At 33.5% G+C, this 18783-nt stretch overlaps 1 protein-coding gene and 1 long non-coding RNA gene across 4 annotated transcripts in view; one reads left to right on the top strand and one right to left on the bottom strand.

Annotated features, from left to right (window-relative positions):
* LOC113516450 (kinesin-like protein Klp10A) overlaps window positions 1–18783 on the top strand; it is an 82533-nt gene that overhangs the window by 23917 nt on the left and 39833 nt on the right. Inside the window, exons 2-4 of one of the 3 annotated variants that reach the window (XM_052894283.1) lie at window positions 9095–9288; window positions 11114–11221; window positions 18472–18508. In XM_052894283.1, the coding sequence (XP_052750243.1) occupies window positions 9095–9288; window positions 11114–11221; window positions 18472–18508 (339 nt within the window). Of the gene's footprint in view, window positions 1–9094; window positions 9289–10331; window positions 11050–11113; window positions 11222–18471; window positions 18509–18783 lie in introns of those variants that run through there. The other 2 variants (XM_052894284.1, XM_052894286.1) reach the window with 2 other exon arrangements.
* LOC128200536 (uncharacterized) lies at window positions 1445–10194 on the bottom strand. The gene is made up of 3 exons (XR_008252766.1): window positions 10030–10194; window positions 9814–9916; window positions 1445–1519 (listed from the first exon to the last, which is right to left on the bottom strand). It is a non-coding gene; the product is annotated as an uncharacterized LOC128200536 (long non-coding RNA).

Here is an 18783-nt window from a genome sequence, read left to right as displayed (position 1 = left end):
ATGGTAGTTATTAAGTTATTTATTGTAAACAAAACCTTATTATCTTGCTGACACAAATTTGAGAGCACATTATCTTACTGAGACATTTCCGTGTGTTGTTGCCCTACACTGAGTGTAAATGTCAATATTGATTGCACCACACTAAAGCCGAGTGCTATAAAATATTACCTCCCAATAGTATACAATAGCTGGCTTTCACTATAGGATATTTGCGTGCATGTCTATTCAGGATTTGCATAACAGGACGACTGCGATTTGATCGCGCCTAATATATTTTGCATAGCTGGTGAAGTTGTCTTCTATGCACTACTAAATATGTATGCGATTATTAACAATTTGTGCATGTATATTAATTTTATACAATTGTAACATTATTGAAAATATTTAACTCAATATAAAACTATACTAGAAACTTTGTTTTAGCTATTCTTTTTGTCAGTTTTATATTTTACTAGCGACCCGCCGCGGCATCGCACGGGTGCACATCACATCACATCAGATTTGAAACCTCTAAAATTATCATTGTTTCTCTACTATATTATGCATGTATTATACTTATAAACCTTCTTGAATCACTATATCTATTAAAAAAAAAACCGCTTCAAAATCCGTTGCGTAGTTTTAAAGATTTAAGCATACATAGGGACGGACAGACAGCGACAGCGACTTTGTTTTATACTATGTAGTGATATTTGTATAACCTACACAATGCTTGGCCTTAAACATATCCTAAGATAAGAATATCTAGAAATTAAATTAACATAATTACCTATATTTGGTTCTCATTCCAAGGATTACATACACGTAATGCCGCCATTGGTCACGTCACGGTCTAAGTCATATTTGTTGTATGTATCCTGTATTTTTCACGTAGTAATAATGATATATTAGTAAAAAATATTATATTATTATTCAAGTGCACATTTAATTATTAAGCGTGTTTTACACTTAATCTAATTGTTGTGAATTCTATTGTGGGAAGATTGCAGGGTTGTCTCTTTATGTTCTGACGTATTGTCATATTTCTCTTATAGTTATTATAACGATATTTTAATGTCTAACTACTAAATAGATCTATATCATCAGATAATATTGTATTACCATGCTGTGTTAACAGCTTGGAAGGTATAGGTTTTTATTTCACAGATTTATTCTTGTTCTCATAGCAGCTTCTTATAAAAACTCAAGGGTCATCCCTAGGTTTTTGTAAAAGGCTACTTTATGATGAAGCATTGTAGTTTACATATTTCTATGAAGTATTTTTATTGGTAGTAGATATATTTAATGATAAACATAAAGAATTTATAATCATTAAAACAATTTTCAAAAATGAGTTAATATATATAACTTGTTTTGGTGTCAAGTGGTCGCAGAAAGTCCAGTATTACTGTCGCCTTGACTCGATTATTTTACATAACAACCCTAAAAGGCATACCGTCGAGGTGCGCGGGCGCCGCTAGTCTAGCCGGTTACAACTGGTTGTGCTCTGAGTCACGCAGGTCTGCCTTGTCGATCGTCACTGGAAAAAAAGTATTATAAATAATTGATCAGCAGAGATGGGCTATTATTATTTGCAGGTTATCGACTTTTTGCCTTAATTACAATTGGGTAAATGCCGTTAAAAGAGTAGTATGTTTTTGTTTGTATGTTGGCAACTTTTCGTTAACCTCATACTCCAAATGATTATGAATTTTTATGAATATAACATACAATTCTTGAGGTCCAGTTAATCAAGTAGAGAAGAAAAACGATAAAAATAAAGTACTTAAACCATAAATAGTAGAAATAATTAAATTGATAATACCTATATGTGCTGTATTACCTTAGTATTGAAGCATATCGAAAATTTGCCTATCAGTTTTTTGTCGTACAAACTGAAATGTTAAATTTTAAATTTAACGCATAATTTAATTTTTTAGAACAGAAACTATTATAGTTATATGCTTATTAATTAAAAAAATATTGTGTTATGAACGTTGTGCACGATGAATAATAAATTGTAATTGAAATGTTATATTTGAAGTTATATTTGTTTTTGTGTGTAAAGATTCATTAAACAGACGTTATAACTATAAAATGTTGATTGTGTTTCACTTTATTAGTTGTTTTATGATAAATAATAAAACAATAGTCGTCAATACAATCGTCAATAACATTAGACAGATGCAAACTAACTGTGCTCCTCTCAAAGCTCCCAACGAAAGTGGTTGCAAAAGTTAAAAAACCGTAAAGCGGAACAACCGCCTGTCCGCAGATAATGATGTATTAAACATACGATTGTTGTTTTTATGTGGGCCACGGCCGTGGACTGACTGCGAAATTGCTATGCGAGTAGCTAGCTCATTACTCGTATAAGAACCTACTTTTACTCTGCACAATCTGTGAGACACTTTTTTTTATAATCGAATTGTGTTGTGTCTAGTTATATTTGGGATTGGTGCACTGAAAACTGTGTTTTTGCTATCTGTGATCTAGCCTAGCTTTACATTCTCCTGTTATGGTTTATGATTTACTTTGTTGTTCGCAACTTCCACTTTGTTTTCAAAGTCAACTATTAGTTTGCTTAATTCAACTTTTATAAATGAATCGTGATGTTTATCTTAGAAAACTTAGCATTCTACTAATGTAATTTCATGCAAATCATTTTAACAACCTGAACTTTTAGACCCTTCGTTTGAACCGTAATTGGATATGTTACAGCGAAAGCAATGTATTAACCCTAGTCGCCACGAAATTGACCTGCACGGAGTTTAAACATTTACCTTTGTGCTGTTTGATTGTTGCACTGACAGCCTGCACGTCCGTTGCTTTCATTTATTATCTACTAACATTATCTTGCGTATGTGTTATTTAGAACATAGCTCTTAAAGCTTCTTTGAGAAAATTAGTGCTAACAATTTTATATTTGTATATCTTGTCATTTATTTAATGGAATTTTTAAGGAATTTTAGTTTAATATTTGATATTTAGAAATAAAAAAATTGTCTGAGTTAAATTTTGCGTTTCGTCGTTTTTAACGATAAGTTCTCTTTCGTATATCTGTAAAACGAGATCTGTGATTTCGGTTTTTACACTTGTAAGTACATACGTGTTTTGTGATCGTTTAATCTGTCCCAATTCAATATTTGCTTGCATGATTTAAATATTTTTAATTAAATATGTGTATTATCCATTAATAATGCGACTACCAGGTATCTCTTATATGTGTCTTGATTATGTCCTTTGTGTCACAAAAGTTGGAAGAGACGGACAAATAAGCTTAAGGTTACATTATAGATTGCTAACTTTTCCTGCAATTTCCTTCGCGTTTAGAAAGTAGTATAATATCCTCCTCCATGCTAAAAGTATATACCGGATTTCAGAGCTCAGTCGTCAAGGTGCTCATTTTCACATTTGCAATTTTAATTTTAATATGTTTCACAACATTACCCTTCCTAGGTAAGTTTCCCCCTGGAGACTTTGTACAAAAGTCATTTACTTGGGTACATCTGTTCCATTCGTGTTTCAACCGTGAAGCAGTTGTGTTTGCATGACTGTTTTTCGATTTGAAGGTTGGTATATGGCAGTGAATTTACAGGATACAGATCCATAACACCTTAGTCCTCAGGAATGCCATCGCATTGGGGGTATCATGGGCGAAACAGTATACTCTGTTATGTCCATAGTACTGTTCATGTCTATAGACGGCGGTTACCATTTTCCATCAGGGAGGCCGTCAGCTTGTTTGCCATTCTAAGTTGCATAAAAAGAAAAATAAAATATGAATAGGTCTATTGTGTCAGATATTGCACCTTATTTCCTTACCTGAATGAGCAATTTACGTATTGTTGCTTCATGGTACAAATACGAGAAAATCAGTGAAAGTTGAGAATACGGTAACAGTTTATAATGAGGCCAGTCGTATGCTTGTTGATCACTTCACTTAGTAGCTCTAAAAATATTTAAGTTTTGGAGTGAATTCTATTATTGACCTAATTTAATTAAGCCAGTTACACAAAGCTACCGCCATTTAGGATGCCAACTTTCGTAGGATGTATTTAACATTTATTTGTATATAGGTAAAGAATAGGTAATTTCAGTTTCTAGGATACTTTGCCTCTCGAATCTCTGCTCACTCCGTAAGAGACTTCGTGAAGATAGTTAATTTATCAACGGATTACTTGTTGGTCAATTAAACTATGTATTTTTTATTTGCAGAAATTACAGCATTCACTAGTAATTGCCTCCCATTCTCTCCCTTGTTGCAAACTTGACCGTGGGAAACAGTAGCGTAATTTAGTTTCTAACAACTTTTACCTTATAACGTTAATTATAGGTTGCATTGTCTAATTTTTATTTCCTTTTTATTGTTGTGGCTAATCGCAGTAAATATATTATCGTCTTTGTTTTAATTGATGCGTGTTTGTGGTAGTTAGAAATCAACTTATTTCTTAAATGCAGTAATAGAAACAATAAAGTCTATAAGTGATCGTAGTAATCGCGTTTAATTGTCGGAAGATCAGCTCCGTTACTGTCCGTTGATTTCGCGAGTCGCGGAAATGTTTGTTTGGTCTGTGTCTATGAACACATAAGGAAACGCAACCGAATTATAATTAGCTCAGAGTGATGCGTTAACGGGTCAATGACACTCGGTCCGAGACCGAATAAAACTGTTACGGGCGTGCACCTCACCAGTTTGTGTTGATCTTTTCTCTGAAGTAAGTTCAGGCGAAAAGAGTTCAGGGAACGTTGGTGTCGCGATACCATACTTTGGCGCTTGGCCATATTCCTTGCTTCGTCAAGCGACATCTGATAGTATGTACTTATAGAATTAGCATTGTAAGCTATCCGGATGTGTTCAATTGAAAATTTCTTCGATTTCATTGAACCTCATTTAATTATGCTCTCAAATTCTAATAATAAATTTGTATCAGTCAGTATAATTTCAATTATTACTTGAGTATTATGAACATAAAAATTATTAAGTATAATTTTGTTTCAAAAAAGAGATTTAAAGAGTTACAATCGTGAAGCGCAAATCAAGTCACGGATAACTCGGTCGTCCCACTCTCCGCATATTTTGGCCTATTCGCTAAAATTCCTGGTCTCTACATGTCTATTTACATTTATATTTATCGTTTGCAATTTAGAAGTTGTTAATACTAGAGTGTCAATGTCCTCGATCTGATGTTCTTATCAAAATCGTAGTTTGCACCATTGCTTCATTCATTACCTTTTTTTATAACACCTCTATTGTCTATTAAATTGAAAAATTTGAAATAATAACATTTTTCTATTGTATTCCTTTCTTTCTATATTGAACATACATACATATCTGTCACGTCTGTTTCCCATTAGGGTAGGTAGAAACAATGGAACGCCAAATGCTTCGATTCAAAAACGCCTCTTTCGCTTCCTCCACATTTATCAATCTTTTCATACATGGTCGCCGGTTGCGAGTACTTTAATTTTAATTTATTTTATTAAATTTAAATGTATTGAATAAAAAAAATATACATCATTAATACGTAATATTTTTTCGACATGACCGAAATGGTAAAAAATATCAGAAAAGAGAAATAAAACAGCCATGTCGCAAATCGTATTCCAAATAACAACGCTATGTATTCCGACGTCATGTTCCACTTTTATTGATGCGGTGCTGAAGTGCAACCATGGCGACGGGCGTGTGTTCAATACGAAATACTTATGATTGACAGACTTATACTAGCATACATTAAAGCATCATCACTGTAATTTGTTAATGCTGACATTGGATGGGCGATTGATCACTAAAGGGAAATCCTACGATTTTATCCGCGCGCAATTTTGCTATTTCCCTTCCTTCTTGCAAAATTATGTTGCAAGAAGGTTCTTTAATCCCAAACCCAATAGTTTTACATGATATACTTGTAAATTTACAGTGTTCAATCAATTTATCTTTGCCTAATACATATGTAATTTCAAAATTTCTATTTACCTAAACACTACCGATTTCTACACAGAATGCCCCTCAAAATTAGTCTGAACGTCACGAGAGCGCAAATGATTACAATGACGCGCTACTTTCGCTGGGCATTCAGAACGTTTGGATAATTTATCATCCGCTACAAGTCTGCGTATATTCCACCTCTATCTTGTATATTTTATACTTATTTTAATTATAGGATCGTACTGTTTATAATTTCTTTTCACGGCGGTCTGAAGTCTTATTATAGCATCGTTTAGTGCCGACAGCTAGCATACATTATACGTATACCAAATGGTACATTTTATGATCATGTAAAGCAATAAGTTAAACATATTGTTTAACTTCATTCTGCGTAATCTTTATGCGATAGAAAATAAGAGTTATAATGGTTTATGAATCTGATCAACACTAGAATTACACACAGTGTTGTTCCCTGTTTGGATAGACAATAATAAAGGGGAACGCAGGTCGTGCGAGGAAGGTCGCCGACCTTGCCCTTTGCTGGTTTAATTTAACACATTGATAGGCATTAAAAATCTCAGGACCTCCTTGGAAGCTTTTGTTCTACATTTATTCATTTTATGTATAAACTGTAGTAAAATGTTTATCTGTCAATATATTGAATGTTATATGAATTCGAAAGAGTTTAGAGAAAAATATTGAAGAGGCAAACATTTGTGCAGTGGGTTATGGCCGTATTATTACTTTAATTGTTTCGTAATGATATCAATTAATTGTGTACGCTGATAGTGAGAGTAGTTATAGTTGTTCTACTAATGTAAATTACTACTTCGCCAAGTGGATATCGAAACGTTAATGTGGTAATAATCCTGAAATATTCGAGATTCTTGGATAGATCACGTTTCAATTATTCCTAAAGAATATTTCAGACTTTGCCCCATATGTTCTGCTTGATTATATTGATAAAGCTCGATACTTTTCTCCTTGTTGTCATCTTTTGAATTAGCTGGGGTAGAGAATGGCCAGTAAAGAAGACTAATGACTCCCCTTGCAAGCAATATGTTCTATCAGATCCATCTCTATCCTTTTGGGAACCATCGTGATTAATTCTTGGTGAATTCGTTACGATAGGCTAACTGAACTCACTACATCTTCACCTGTTATTACTCACTGACACCACACCAGTTTAAACCAATAGCGCAGGCGAAGTTTCTATTTCATTTTTATAATTTTTTTTAATCAATGTCAATTTACAAGGCCAGTGCCAGCTGTTTCGGCCGACGTCACTCTGTTATATTTTCTTGGAGTTTGGCAGTAGTTAACCGTTTTGTGTATTCGAAGCCAACCGCGACAACAGTCTGTTTATTTATTTTACTACGTATTTGAAACCGTGAACGCGTTGTTGCTTTCATATTTTTAACTGAAAAATTTGTAATAATCCTAACCTATCAATACCTGTTTTAAAACACAATTTTCCTGGATTTGGGTTTAAAATATGCAAATTTATAGATTTGATTATATAGCTTTGAATTTTTGTTCTCCAATGTAAAGTAATTCAAATATTTCTAAAGATGCCTTTATATAATTCAGGTCATGGAGACATATGGATATTTTTTTTCGCTTTTGAGATGTCTGTATCATATCTTAATCTTTAGTCTTTTGTAAATGTACGAAATTGCTGTCCTTGTAATATAATACTAAGGTTAGATTAATCGACATTCTTTGAATTACGAATTTGTCATCAGTGACATGTTTTTTAGCTCCTTTGTATTAAAACATATTGCTTTTCCTGCATTACTTACTTTGCAAATATAGTTAATTATATATTACTTTTCATTAATATTTTTTAACAATTTTAATGACAATGTACATTTTCAATCTGTGCAGTTATTTTCTGGCTTGCACCCACCTCTTTCTAGTCTTCAGTATCAGTATTATGTATTAAAGCGTTCGATAGACAGACAAACATTATTTGATTTTTAAAAGACATCTTTATTTAGTTATTGATAGGGCACTGTTTTCCCCTATTCATTGTCTTTCTCATACTGAAATTTTAATATTTCTAAGAACCATGTTGATTTTAACCAGATATTAAATTTAACAGATTGAATAAAATATCTGTTTACATCTGAAGAAATGAAGAACCGTGCGCGAACGCGATTATTTTGGAAACAAATCGATGTAGGAACATCTGTACAAACAAATACGCATTACATGTTACACGTAGCTGGTAAACGTGTGAGTTCTGTTCACTTGGTAACTGAGCTGCATGCTCTATTAGAAATATTTGGTGAATAATTTATTGAAAGAACAATACATGCATACATATCTGTTACGCCTGTCTCCTATTAGGATAGACAGAAACAATAGAAAGCCAAATGCTTTGATCCAAACAAACCTCTTTCGCTTCTTTCATTTTCATCAATCTTTTCATACACGCTCGCCGGTTGCGGGTATTTTTAATTTGGCCCTTCTTCAGTACGTCGCCTATTTGGTCGAAATACATCTATCTAGGGCAGCCCCTACCGATATCTCCATTCATTCTTGCTCGATGAATCTCTTTCGTAATTCTTCTTTCATCCATTGTCTCCAAATGGTCTAACCAACGTAACATTTCCTCTTCGATTTTTGTCACTACATCTGCTTTCAGTCCACATTAGTAACAAAATATTCAATTAATCCTACGTTTATTAGTTATAATTTGAGCCTTTGCCCACGTGAATTGGGATACTATGTATTAATCGTCTATGTGTCCTAGTATATGGTTTAATATCTATCCTGTCTCAAATGTAATTCAAATCGGTTCATCCTATTAACTGTGATTGGGTAACTGTCTTTAAATTTTTACATTGTATTAGTAGAAATATGATTGCATGATTACTTTTAGCTATAAGACCACCTTGCTGTACTTATATAATTGTATCGTTACATTTATTAATTGTCTTGTTTTTCCCCGATATTGTATAATGCAAATAAAGTATACTTATTCATTCAAATATTATATTAAATGCTATAATTTTTATATATCTACTATAAAACTACTTTAAATTTTAGGGTTTTTACCTTATCTAAATGAATTAGTTCATTCTATGTTTTATCTAGAATCGCTTTTTACCAATAAAATTTTATGAATCCTATTTAGAAAAAATAACATTCCTAACGAAATAATTGTCTAAATTCCAGGCCGGATTCACTCGGCCATCGTGTCGGGGGTCAACCAGGAAACGAGGTCCGTCACGGTGGAGTGGTACGAACGCGGCGAGACGAAGGGCAAAGAGGTGGAGATCGACGCCATTATCGCCCTCAACCCCGAGCTCGCCATCGGACCCCGTCACCACACGCCGCATCTGCAGCCCATGCCCAACAAACTCGCTAGGGTATGTATAGTTTATGCTACCCTAGTACACATCTCTCGAGACGCAAGAAAAAGTTCCGTATTCGTCCTATGATATCTCATTCTCATTTGTCCCAAATTGTTACCCTAACTCATGTGATTATATTATTTATAAATTACTTATTAGAACTGAAACGTGTTCCGCGAAGTAACATTTTTTTCTTGTCAGATTTTAACTTAGAATTTTTTCAAATTATGAATTAGGGATACTCAATGGAGGCATACAGAGAAAAAAAATCAGTTGAGACAATATGTTTTCTTATCTCAACTAATTTTCTGATCTGAACTGATGTGTGGGATGAGACATAGGATGGGTACAGAACAACAACACATTGAAACATCTACACGCAGTTCTTATCAATGTTATGAACATAGCGCAACATTATAAATAAGGTTCAACGCCACAAATAGTGCTTGCTTGTAGTAAAACAATTTGACAATTTAAAATTGAAATATTCACCACAAAGAACGTGCTATCATCTAACGCAGTGTGACAATTGTAACTTACAATTTAACTGATCTTATTCCTTGTATTCCATTCCATTATCTAATACAAATTGCTCGTACTAATGTAAACTTGTAATGTGCCGACTTATCTCTGACCATTATCGCTATAAATTAATAAAACCTTTATTAATCCAGCTTGACTCCAATTGATGCAGGTAGCCTTGCTTTAATACCAATTTATGTGAAATGAACCATTAAAATAATCTACGTTACGTACTCGTAAATTCTGCAGCCGTGCAGCGGTAGTTGTTTTCACTTAGTACAAAGGTCAGTTCGACCCAATTTGCTGAAAGCCTGCAGTCGCAGTTCGCTTGCTTTCGCCAACAATGTTTTTCGTGGTTACGATCGATCGTGTATCACATTAGCGATATAATCAAACGGAAGTTTCATTTATGTTTATCGATTAGCAAGGGCGCTTGAACTGCGTACCAAGCCGCGATCACTCTCATTGTTTGGGTCGTGAAGCACGTTGCTAATCTACACCACGACACAGTTGTACTGACATATCCGCGAAAGGCGAATGTGCGTTTGGCTCATGACGCCCTTGTATATCGCTAAAAATTCAATTTTCAGTATGAAATCAGTATCATACAAAATTATTTAGCAAATACAACTGTAGCTCCCTAGTTTACAATATGAAGAGCACCTGTGAAATTTAAAGTGAAAGTATTTAACAATCGATCTATCGATGAATGGAATTTATCACCGCATCGGTGTCACGGCTGTTGCGTACTTACAAGGGAAAATGTAGAAAATGTTCCCATACATCATCAGCTGGCAGGTGATCATTTTGCAGTCGGCACGTAGTGGCTTGGCGAACCATTTATTTTAAATTGCACCGTTACCGAGGCAACGCCGTTGTTCGCGCACGACGCTCACCACACAACACGACACCTAGCTACAAATCACATAGCATTAGGAAACATTAAAATATAGGCATCAAACGAATTGAATTTATTATAGGGAATACATGTGACTATAATGTCTGTGTTTATAAACATTGGCTATAGTCTCGTGTCGCGTAGCCTCCTATTGGCCGATGATTGATGGCCGGCCGACCTTCCAACTTGTATGGGTACGACGTCTGACACGCGCCGGACACCGGGTCGCATCGATTTTCCACGCTCAGACGTGTTAGCATTCCAGTTTCACTTTCTACTCGTAAAACAATAGGACTGCACGTTGTCTTATGCGATATCTGAACATGAGCGAGTCGGACGATGAGGCGACGGAACCAGTAAGTTGTGCACTGTGTATTGTCTTGTATGATTGGCACGTGATTGTTTGACATGGCGCGCAAGGACCCCTCGGGCTCGTCGTCGGACGACGGCGGCTTCCTGCGCGAGGGCGCGGAGGGCGAGGGCGCCGGCGACTCCGGACATACGCTGCCCGTGCGCAACTCACGATCGGTACAGTCCTCCATACTGGGCTTTGGCTGCAACAAAGGTGGCACGGTGTACCACTTAGCTTGTAATTAATCATTGACCAAGTAATTTATTTAACTGGATACAGTTCAGTCGTGCTACTTTTGATGTGGCCACAGCTCAATCATTGGCACGTGGGGACCCCAGCGCGCACAGCGCCGGCGGTGGCACCGCGTAATGCACTCGTTTCCGACACTTTCCGATTACGTTGCTCCACGCCACAATCTATGATTTGCACACGAACAGCTTGTTATGGTGGTATGTCGTTTGGATTGGGTTTTTGTCACGGTAGCAATAGCTTGCCAACAGTGAATCGATTTACACGATTGCATTACACGTAACGAAAACTCAATTCAATCACTTTGATGTTGTGTAGTTGTGTACTGTAATATTTAGAGCACTAGAGTACAGATTAAACCTTTTGTTGAGCGTCCACAATGGTTTTTTTTTTTTTATTTTATGTAGAAATATTTTATCAATAGTTCTGTTTGTTGTATAGATTTGTTTATGCGGAGGAGATTAGATCATCGGTGATCATATAGCTGTACTAATCATCCACATCTGTATTACGAATAACATGTAATCGATTACCATAAATTAATATACTGTAGATTAACACATTTTCATATATAAATGCAACATTTAACTTGATAATAAATAAACATCGTACATGGTCCTTTCATATGTTTATTTGATAATTATACTTATTGTCTTGTTATATCCACATTTGTCGTCTTTATTATTGTGCATAAATTAATATACGAGTATATTAAGGTTTCCCTTCATCATTATTTATAAGTTTGGAATCGAACTTTAAAAAGTTTCCATTATTTTCCGTGACTTCCCATTTACATATTGATAGGAAATGTTGCAAGTTAATTGAAAAACTTTCACAGTGTCAGTTTTTACAACAATATTGACTAAAGAATATGAATATATGAATAATTACTTATTTATTATTGAACTTAAAAAAATACCTACATCATTGAAGTCTAAAAGCCCCCTTTCTTACCTATTTCTAGTTCGTATTAAATTGTATTGATTATCTTCATAATTGACAATAATAATGGATATTTGTCTTTCTGTAATTCCCGGAAATGGAAATGTTTCTTTAACGCTATTCCATCTTGGGAACACAGCATGTTTTTTATATCCATCAGTTTTAAAATAAGAAACCGTTGTAAATCATTAAAAACTCCAATTTTGACCAAGAATTCTTGGACTTGATATTACATATAATATAGTAATTCAAATTCAAATTCAAAAATCATTTATTCATGTAGGACATTTTAGCCGCTTATGAACGTCAAATTTTAATTAATATTTTGTTAAAGTAATATAGTTTTTAAGAATTTACATATATTATCTCTAATAAAGTCAGGTAGCTGTGATGGCTTGAAGAATGGTATATAGCGGTGAAATTACGAGGTCGGAGGCATAACACTTTAGTCTTTAGGAGTGGAAAGGCATGAGGGGTGAGCGGAGTGGTACTTCTATGTACCCAAATGTAGAGTGGCAATCAATCTGGAAGAAAATATGCATTTTATTAAAATACTTGTCCAACTAGGTCGTTAATAATATTGTGACATGGGTTTGTATTTTCCTTGTTCGCATTTCTATTATGATGGTTGTATGTCAGGATGAATCAGAAATTTGCAGATATTGGTAATAATATTCGAATTAGATATACTACTTTATGAATTTGTTATTAGTGGTTTTTTTTATACCACGAAGGTGGCAAACAAGCATCAAGTCTGACTGATGGTAAACGATCATTGTAGCTTATAGTGGTTTTATAATTTTGTCGATTCCTCGTGAAAGTTATGCGATTAGCTGAGCTTGCGGCTTAGCGTAAACTTTAGATATCCCCGGGAGTCTATTAATGGGTATCTTATTCTAGGTAATAGTCTAATAATAGCTTGATTATATAAATTCGTTTTGTCTCTTATAGGTACATAATTGGATAGTAAATTATGTATAAGACCATATCATGAAATGCCCTGCTATATAATCTCCCTAATGTTGTAGATGTCAAGATGCTTGGGAGATTATTCAATATTGTTTATTTATTTATTTATTTATTATTACCTACAGTTTACAGATGATCAAACTCCAACACACTACACCCAATTACAATTCTTATATATGTCAAGTTATTTACAATAATTAATACTAATAATTAGCTATAAAAGATTACGATTATATTCAATTTTCATAAAATGTCAATTCTGTAATTTAATATATAGTACTATAGTAAAAAAAAAAAAAAAACATATAATGATCATATATAATACAATGTCAAAATTATTACTTCATCAGGCTTAAATAGCTTGACGCATTGAATAAAATTTGCTACACAGACCACATCCCAGTTTAACGCTGGCCAGTAGTAAAAAAGGTGTGACAAAGGTATAGATAAAGGTTATATAATTTCCCTGTGGTGAAACTCAACTATGTAGTTACCTGTTAATAATCGTCACAAACATAACCTCCGCAGTTTCTCACGCCAATGATTTTATAATGGCCAAGAGTTGTAATGTATAATAGTTTCCTGATTTTCTAGCGAGCTCTGAGTTGTACTTTTTAGGGTTTTGCTGCCAACTGCCGTCAGCTTGTTTGCCATTTCAAGTTGTATAAAAATAAAAAAAAAAATAAAAAAGGTAAAGAGGGTTCCGTAATAATTTTAGCATGACAGATTAGTGAGAATGTAAAATTTTGCTGATAAGAGATATTCAGCGTCTATAGGTAGACACTGTGTGCTACCGTTTTTTTTATGCAACTTAGAATGGCAAACAAGCTGACGACCCACGTGATGGAAAGTGGTAACCGTCGCCTATAGACAAGAGCAGTACCATGGACATAACAGAGTATACTGTTTCGCCCATGATACCCCCCATGCGTTGTCATTCCTGAGGACTCAGCTGTTATTCCTCTGTACCCAGTAAATTCACGCCATATCCCACCCTTCAAACCGAAACACAGCCATGCAAACACACTTCTTCACGGTTGAAACACGAATGGGACAGAGGTACCCAAGCAATCGACTTTTGTACAAAGTCTCCCTCTGGTCTCCCTAATTACTATTACGATAGAAAAGAGCATTCTATATTTTATATTTAATTATATGTAAATGTATATCTTTATTTGTTGTTTTTAAATAAAATAGAATTAGCACAAAATAGTTCGTATTACGGGCCCCTCAGTTGGCATCTACAAGACGCACTCGACCAGTTTTTTATAATGCTCATTAGGAATTGTTCCCTGTGTGTAAATTGTTCGTAATAAAAGGGCTAATCGCCTGGAAGAGATTGCGGTTCCCAGAAGCTATTCAATGTCGCGTCCAACGGTAATTTACAGTTAGACCTTTGGATTTACTCCAGAAGATTTGTACGGAGATAGGCGAAAACGCCGATCGCCATATAAGTATATAGACTCCGACATTGGATTTAGTGTAAGTGTAGTCAATTATTTATTTTTAACTGCCTCCCGTTCCAACTCTATTCGGATTATTTCTGATAAATATATTTTAGATTTTCTTATAAATTTGATGCTTTTGGATATTCTAGTTTATTATATCTATCGCATATATCAATAGAACTATATAAAAATGTAAACAAAAGAGTTATTGACACGATAATAAGACTGTTATTGTCCAATAAACGTACAAAATAAAAAAAAATAAAAAGATTCGTTGAATGATTGTGTCGGTTTATTAATAAACTCATTCAGAGAGTGTTTCTGTGATAATTTGGTTACAAACTTTTATCGGAATAAAGTATAATTGTGTAGTTTTTTGTTTGTTTTGTTTCCAAATATAGATATTTTGAATCAAATTGATATAACTTGTATATATCAAATAGTTTACGTCCTTTGCTGAAAGGAGACGCATGAATGAGTGTTAATTTTCTACGTTTTTGTTAAAATATAACAATATTTTAAAATATATGCCAAATAAACACGATTGACTGTGGTAAGCGCGCCCCGAGTTCATCGAGCATACTGGAAGAATCCAGCGTCTGCTATGTTGATTTTCAATTTGCTCGGTAAACTGTGGTCAAATTGAATTATAAATTTTTCATCAAATAGTAATATAAAAATAAATATAAATAAAAATTATAAAGAAATAATAATTTATGTTGATAAATAGTAATATTTGTAGACTATTACAATGGTAACAGTCTACTGATATTACGATACAATAAATGTCTTTGACTCTGACTACGCCATCAGGGATTACAATATTATTTTTTTGTGCTTTTATTTAACTTTACTTTTATTATAAGGTGTACTGGGTGCGTTCACTCTTCTTTCTATATCAATGGATTATTTCCCATCCTTACCAGATCACCCCGTTATGTGTTGATACTGTGAAACTCTTGAAGGGCTTCAGGAATTTAAATTCAAAATTATTATCACCTTGAAGTTCGGTCAAAATACTACAAAAATATGTTTTATAAGAGACGGGAATTAACGTGTATTACATGTAGTGAGAAAATTTACCAGAGGGAGACTTTGTACAAAAGTCGATTGCTTGGGTACCTCTGTCCCATTCGTGTTTCTACCGTGAAGCAGTTGTGTTTGCATGGTTGTGTTTCGGTTTGACGGGTGGCAAATGGCTTGAATTTACAGGGTACAAAAGGAATAACATCTGAGTCCTCAGGAATGGCAACGCATGGGGGTATCATGGGCGATACAATATACTCTGTTATATCCACGGTACTGCTCATGTCTATAGGCGACGGTTACCACTTTCCATCAGGTGGGCCGTCAGCTTGTTTGCCATTCTAAGTTGTATATAAAAAAAATTTAAAAGTTAATACCAAAATAATATGTATTAACTAACTAAAACTATGAATATAGTTGGAAAGTTTTAATTAAATACATTTATTTTTGGGGTTTAACGTGACGCGTTTATAAATATGTGTAAAACAAGAAATTTTAAATTTATTATATATTGTTATTTTTATCACAAGTGAATTTTGGTACAAGGTTACAATATATTGAATCTTGTCTGTTTACCATTATACATAATTGTCCTATCCTTATATGGCTTGTGACTAGGGTTGTCAAAACACAAATAAGGATACTAAATTAAACCATATAATTATATATTATATGGTTTAATTTTTTTTATTGTTTCGTATATATTTTATTTGTGGGTTTAATTTTTTTTAACGACTTTAAAAAAGGTATAGTTTTAACTTTACATTTTTTTGTATTTTATCCCTTGGCTTCCAGTTTTGATTTTAGTTTATTTGTTCGTTACGTACATTACGTTGAAGTTTTTTTTATAACCTTAAATTAACTTATATTTCAATCTTTTTATGTATTGTGTACATTAATTTTTGTTCTTTGGATATTAACTGATATCTGACAACCCTATCTGTATTGCACTTGTGCGTAAGACCTACTTGGCAATCAATGCATGCGTTTGCGTAATCAACTGAATATTATAATATCTATTTATACCGCTTAGTTTAATGTTAGGATATGTCTATTCGTACCTGTCGAACCTAGGACAGTTTTTGTGAAAAAAAAAATCTATAATTTTGATTTATAGAACATAAACTACATGTACATATTTTAAAAGATAAGTTACTTGAGTATCTATCAGTAAAATATCATAAATGGATAATTTATACTTCCATGTGTTTAAGACGTTTAAAAAAATCGCAAATAAGGCCAAGGTACAACATACCTTGTGTACCTCGGCCAGTACCATATTGTACCTAGAACACGTTTAAGATTCGGGGATAAAACTTACGTATTTAAGAAAGTTATAAACTTTTTTTATCAACATCGTTTTATTAGGTCTAGTAAAATATATAAATTGAAAATTTTTAAAGGAACAAACTTAATATTCGTAGTTCTTTTTTTTTTTTTTTAATTAAGAAACTAAGTCTATTTTAGTTAGTTTATTTTTATACTTGTACAAAGTACAAGTATAAAAATAAATAAATACCTACTTAACTTACGAAACTTAAAATAATTTAAGCAGTAAAAAAATTAGATTGTCATACCGGCAAGACGAAAATCCCTAAAAAATATTGTAAGCAAAAGAAAAGCAATTCCATTGTAATGGGCGTAAAAGATGTCCTATTCTGTAGATATTAGAATCCAAGTGTTTCTACACAGTCCTAATAACGTTTCCGACAGTAAAACTATCAGCTACAGCGATTGCATACAGGATAACGCAAATTGTTTCCACATCAAATCATTACGATTATTGTCCTAACAGCATACAAATGACGACCGTATAAACGGCACAGTTCCCGGCGACGGTACCGTTGTAATTCTTAAGTCGTATCGTATCTAAACAAATTAGCCTAACATTCCCTCGCCTCCTGGACCAATCGACGGTAATTAATATGCATGGACACATGCATATTAATTACCGTCCAACTCACGTTTTGATCCTTGATTTCTGCTGTGAACTTAATTTGACGATTTTAGTAAATAATGAGTGGATCTCTACTCAGGATATCTAGCTATGTATATCACGCTAAATTCTATTCTAAGAAGGTAGAAGGTCTGAGTGTTATTTTTGAGCTAAGTTTTAGAATTTTCTTCTCGAAGTACCTAATAATATACCTTATTTGAGGATTTAAACTGCAACGTATTTTAACTGAGAGCGTGCAATTTGCTCGGTTGTTCTATAAATAAATCGATGTGATGGTCGCTCGTAAACCAATTGCAGATTTCGTGTAACACACATCAACAATTTCTCGCGGTGAAACACGTTCGCTCTGTTTATTTATGTTTGTTAAATTCTGAACTGTAACGCTTATAATATTTTACGTAACATTTATTACAGTGTACTTCGAAATGGGTCACTACAACCCGCATATTTATGTTAGGATTTGATACATTTTCGAAAGTCTATTGCGAAATCACCGCATTTTCTAATGCGGGTTTGTAATCGTTTTAAACAAAATACCAGCCACTAACATTATTATTTCCGGTGTCCCATCGAAGACACTTGTGTATACTAAATGATACCTTTCATATTCTGGAATTGCTTTAAAAAAGTTAGTCACTTCTATGAATAGTATAAATACCTAACCTATCTCGCTAACACTCACTCCGGGCTTTCAGGTCTATCCATAGTTCTTTGTAAATAGTTTACCTTTAATATTTTATTTTCATTTTAATCCTAAGCTTCTTGGAGTGTATTATTTTGCTTTGTATTGTGTTTTTATATTTGAAATGTGATTAATTTGTTTTTTCCATTTTAGGATATGACGCGACAATCCATTCCTGTGGCGACGAAAGGTGAGTTGTTTATTTTATTACAGTTTTAATTTAATTTAGAGAATATAGAAAAAAAAATTAACATATAAATTAGGCTCCGATGGGGTAGAACTTAGAGATAAATTTGTAAATTACCAAACTTTTTAATTTAAAAATTAAATATCCATGTTAAATATAATGTAAAGGCAAAGATTTAATTTTATTTACGAAACAATATAATTGAGCAATTAAATTTTATGAACTTGATGTACTTAATAGAATTTTCATATATTGTAGTGTTTATTTTAAATTTATTA

Source organism: Galleria mellonella, unplaced genomic scaffold (genome assembly GCF_026898425.1).
Source record: "Galleria mellonella isolate WM207_F2 unplaced genomic scaffold, CSIRO_AGI_GalMel_v1 utg200, whole genome shotgun sequence".
Lineage (NCBI taxonomy): Eukaryota > Metazoa > Arthropoda > Insecta > Lepidoptera > Pyralidae > Galleria > Galleria mellonella.
The sequence above is the reverse complement of the archived record's forward strand: the minus strand, read 5'-3'. Positions and strand labels throughout refer to the sequence as shown.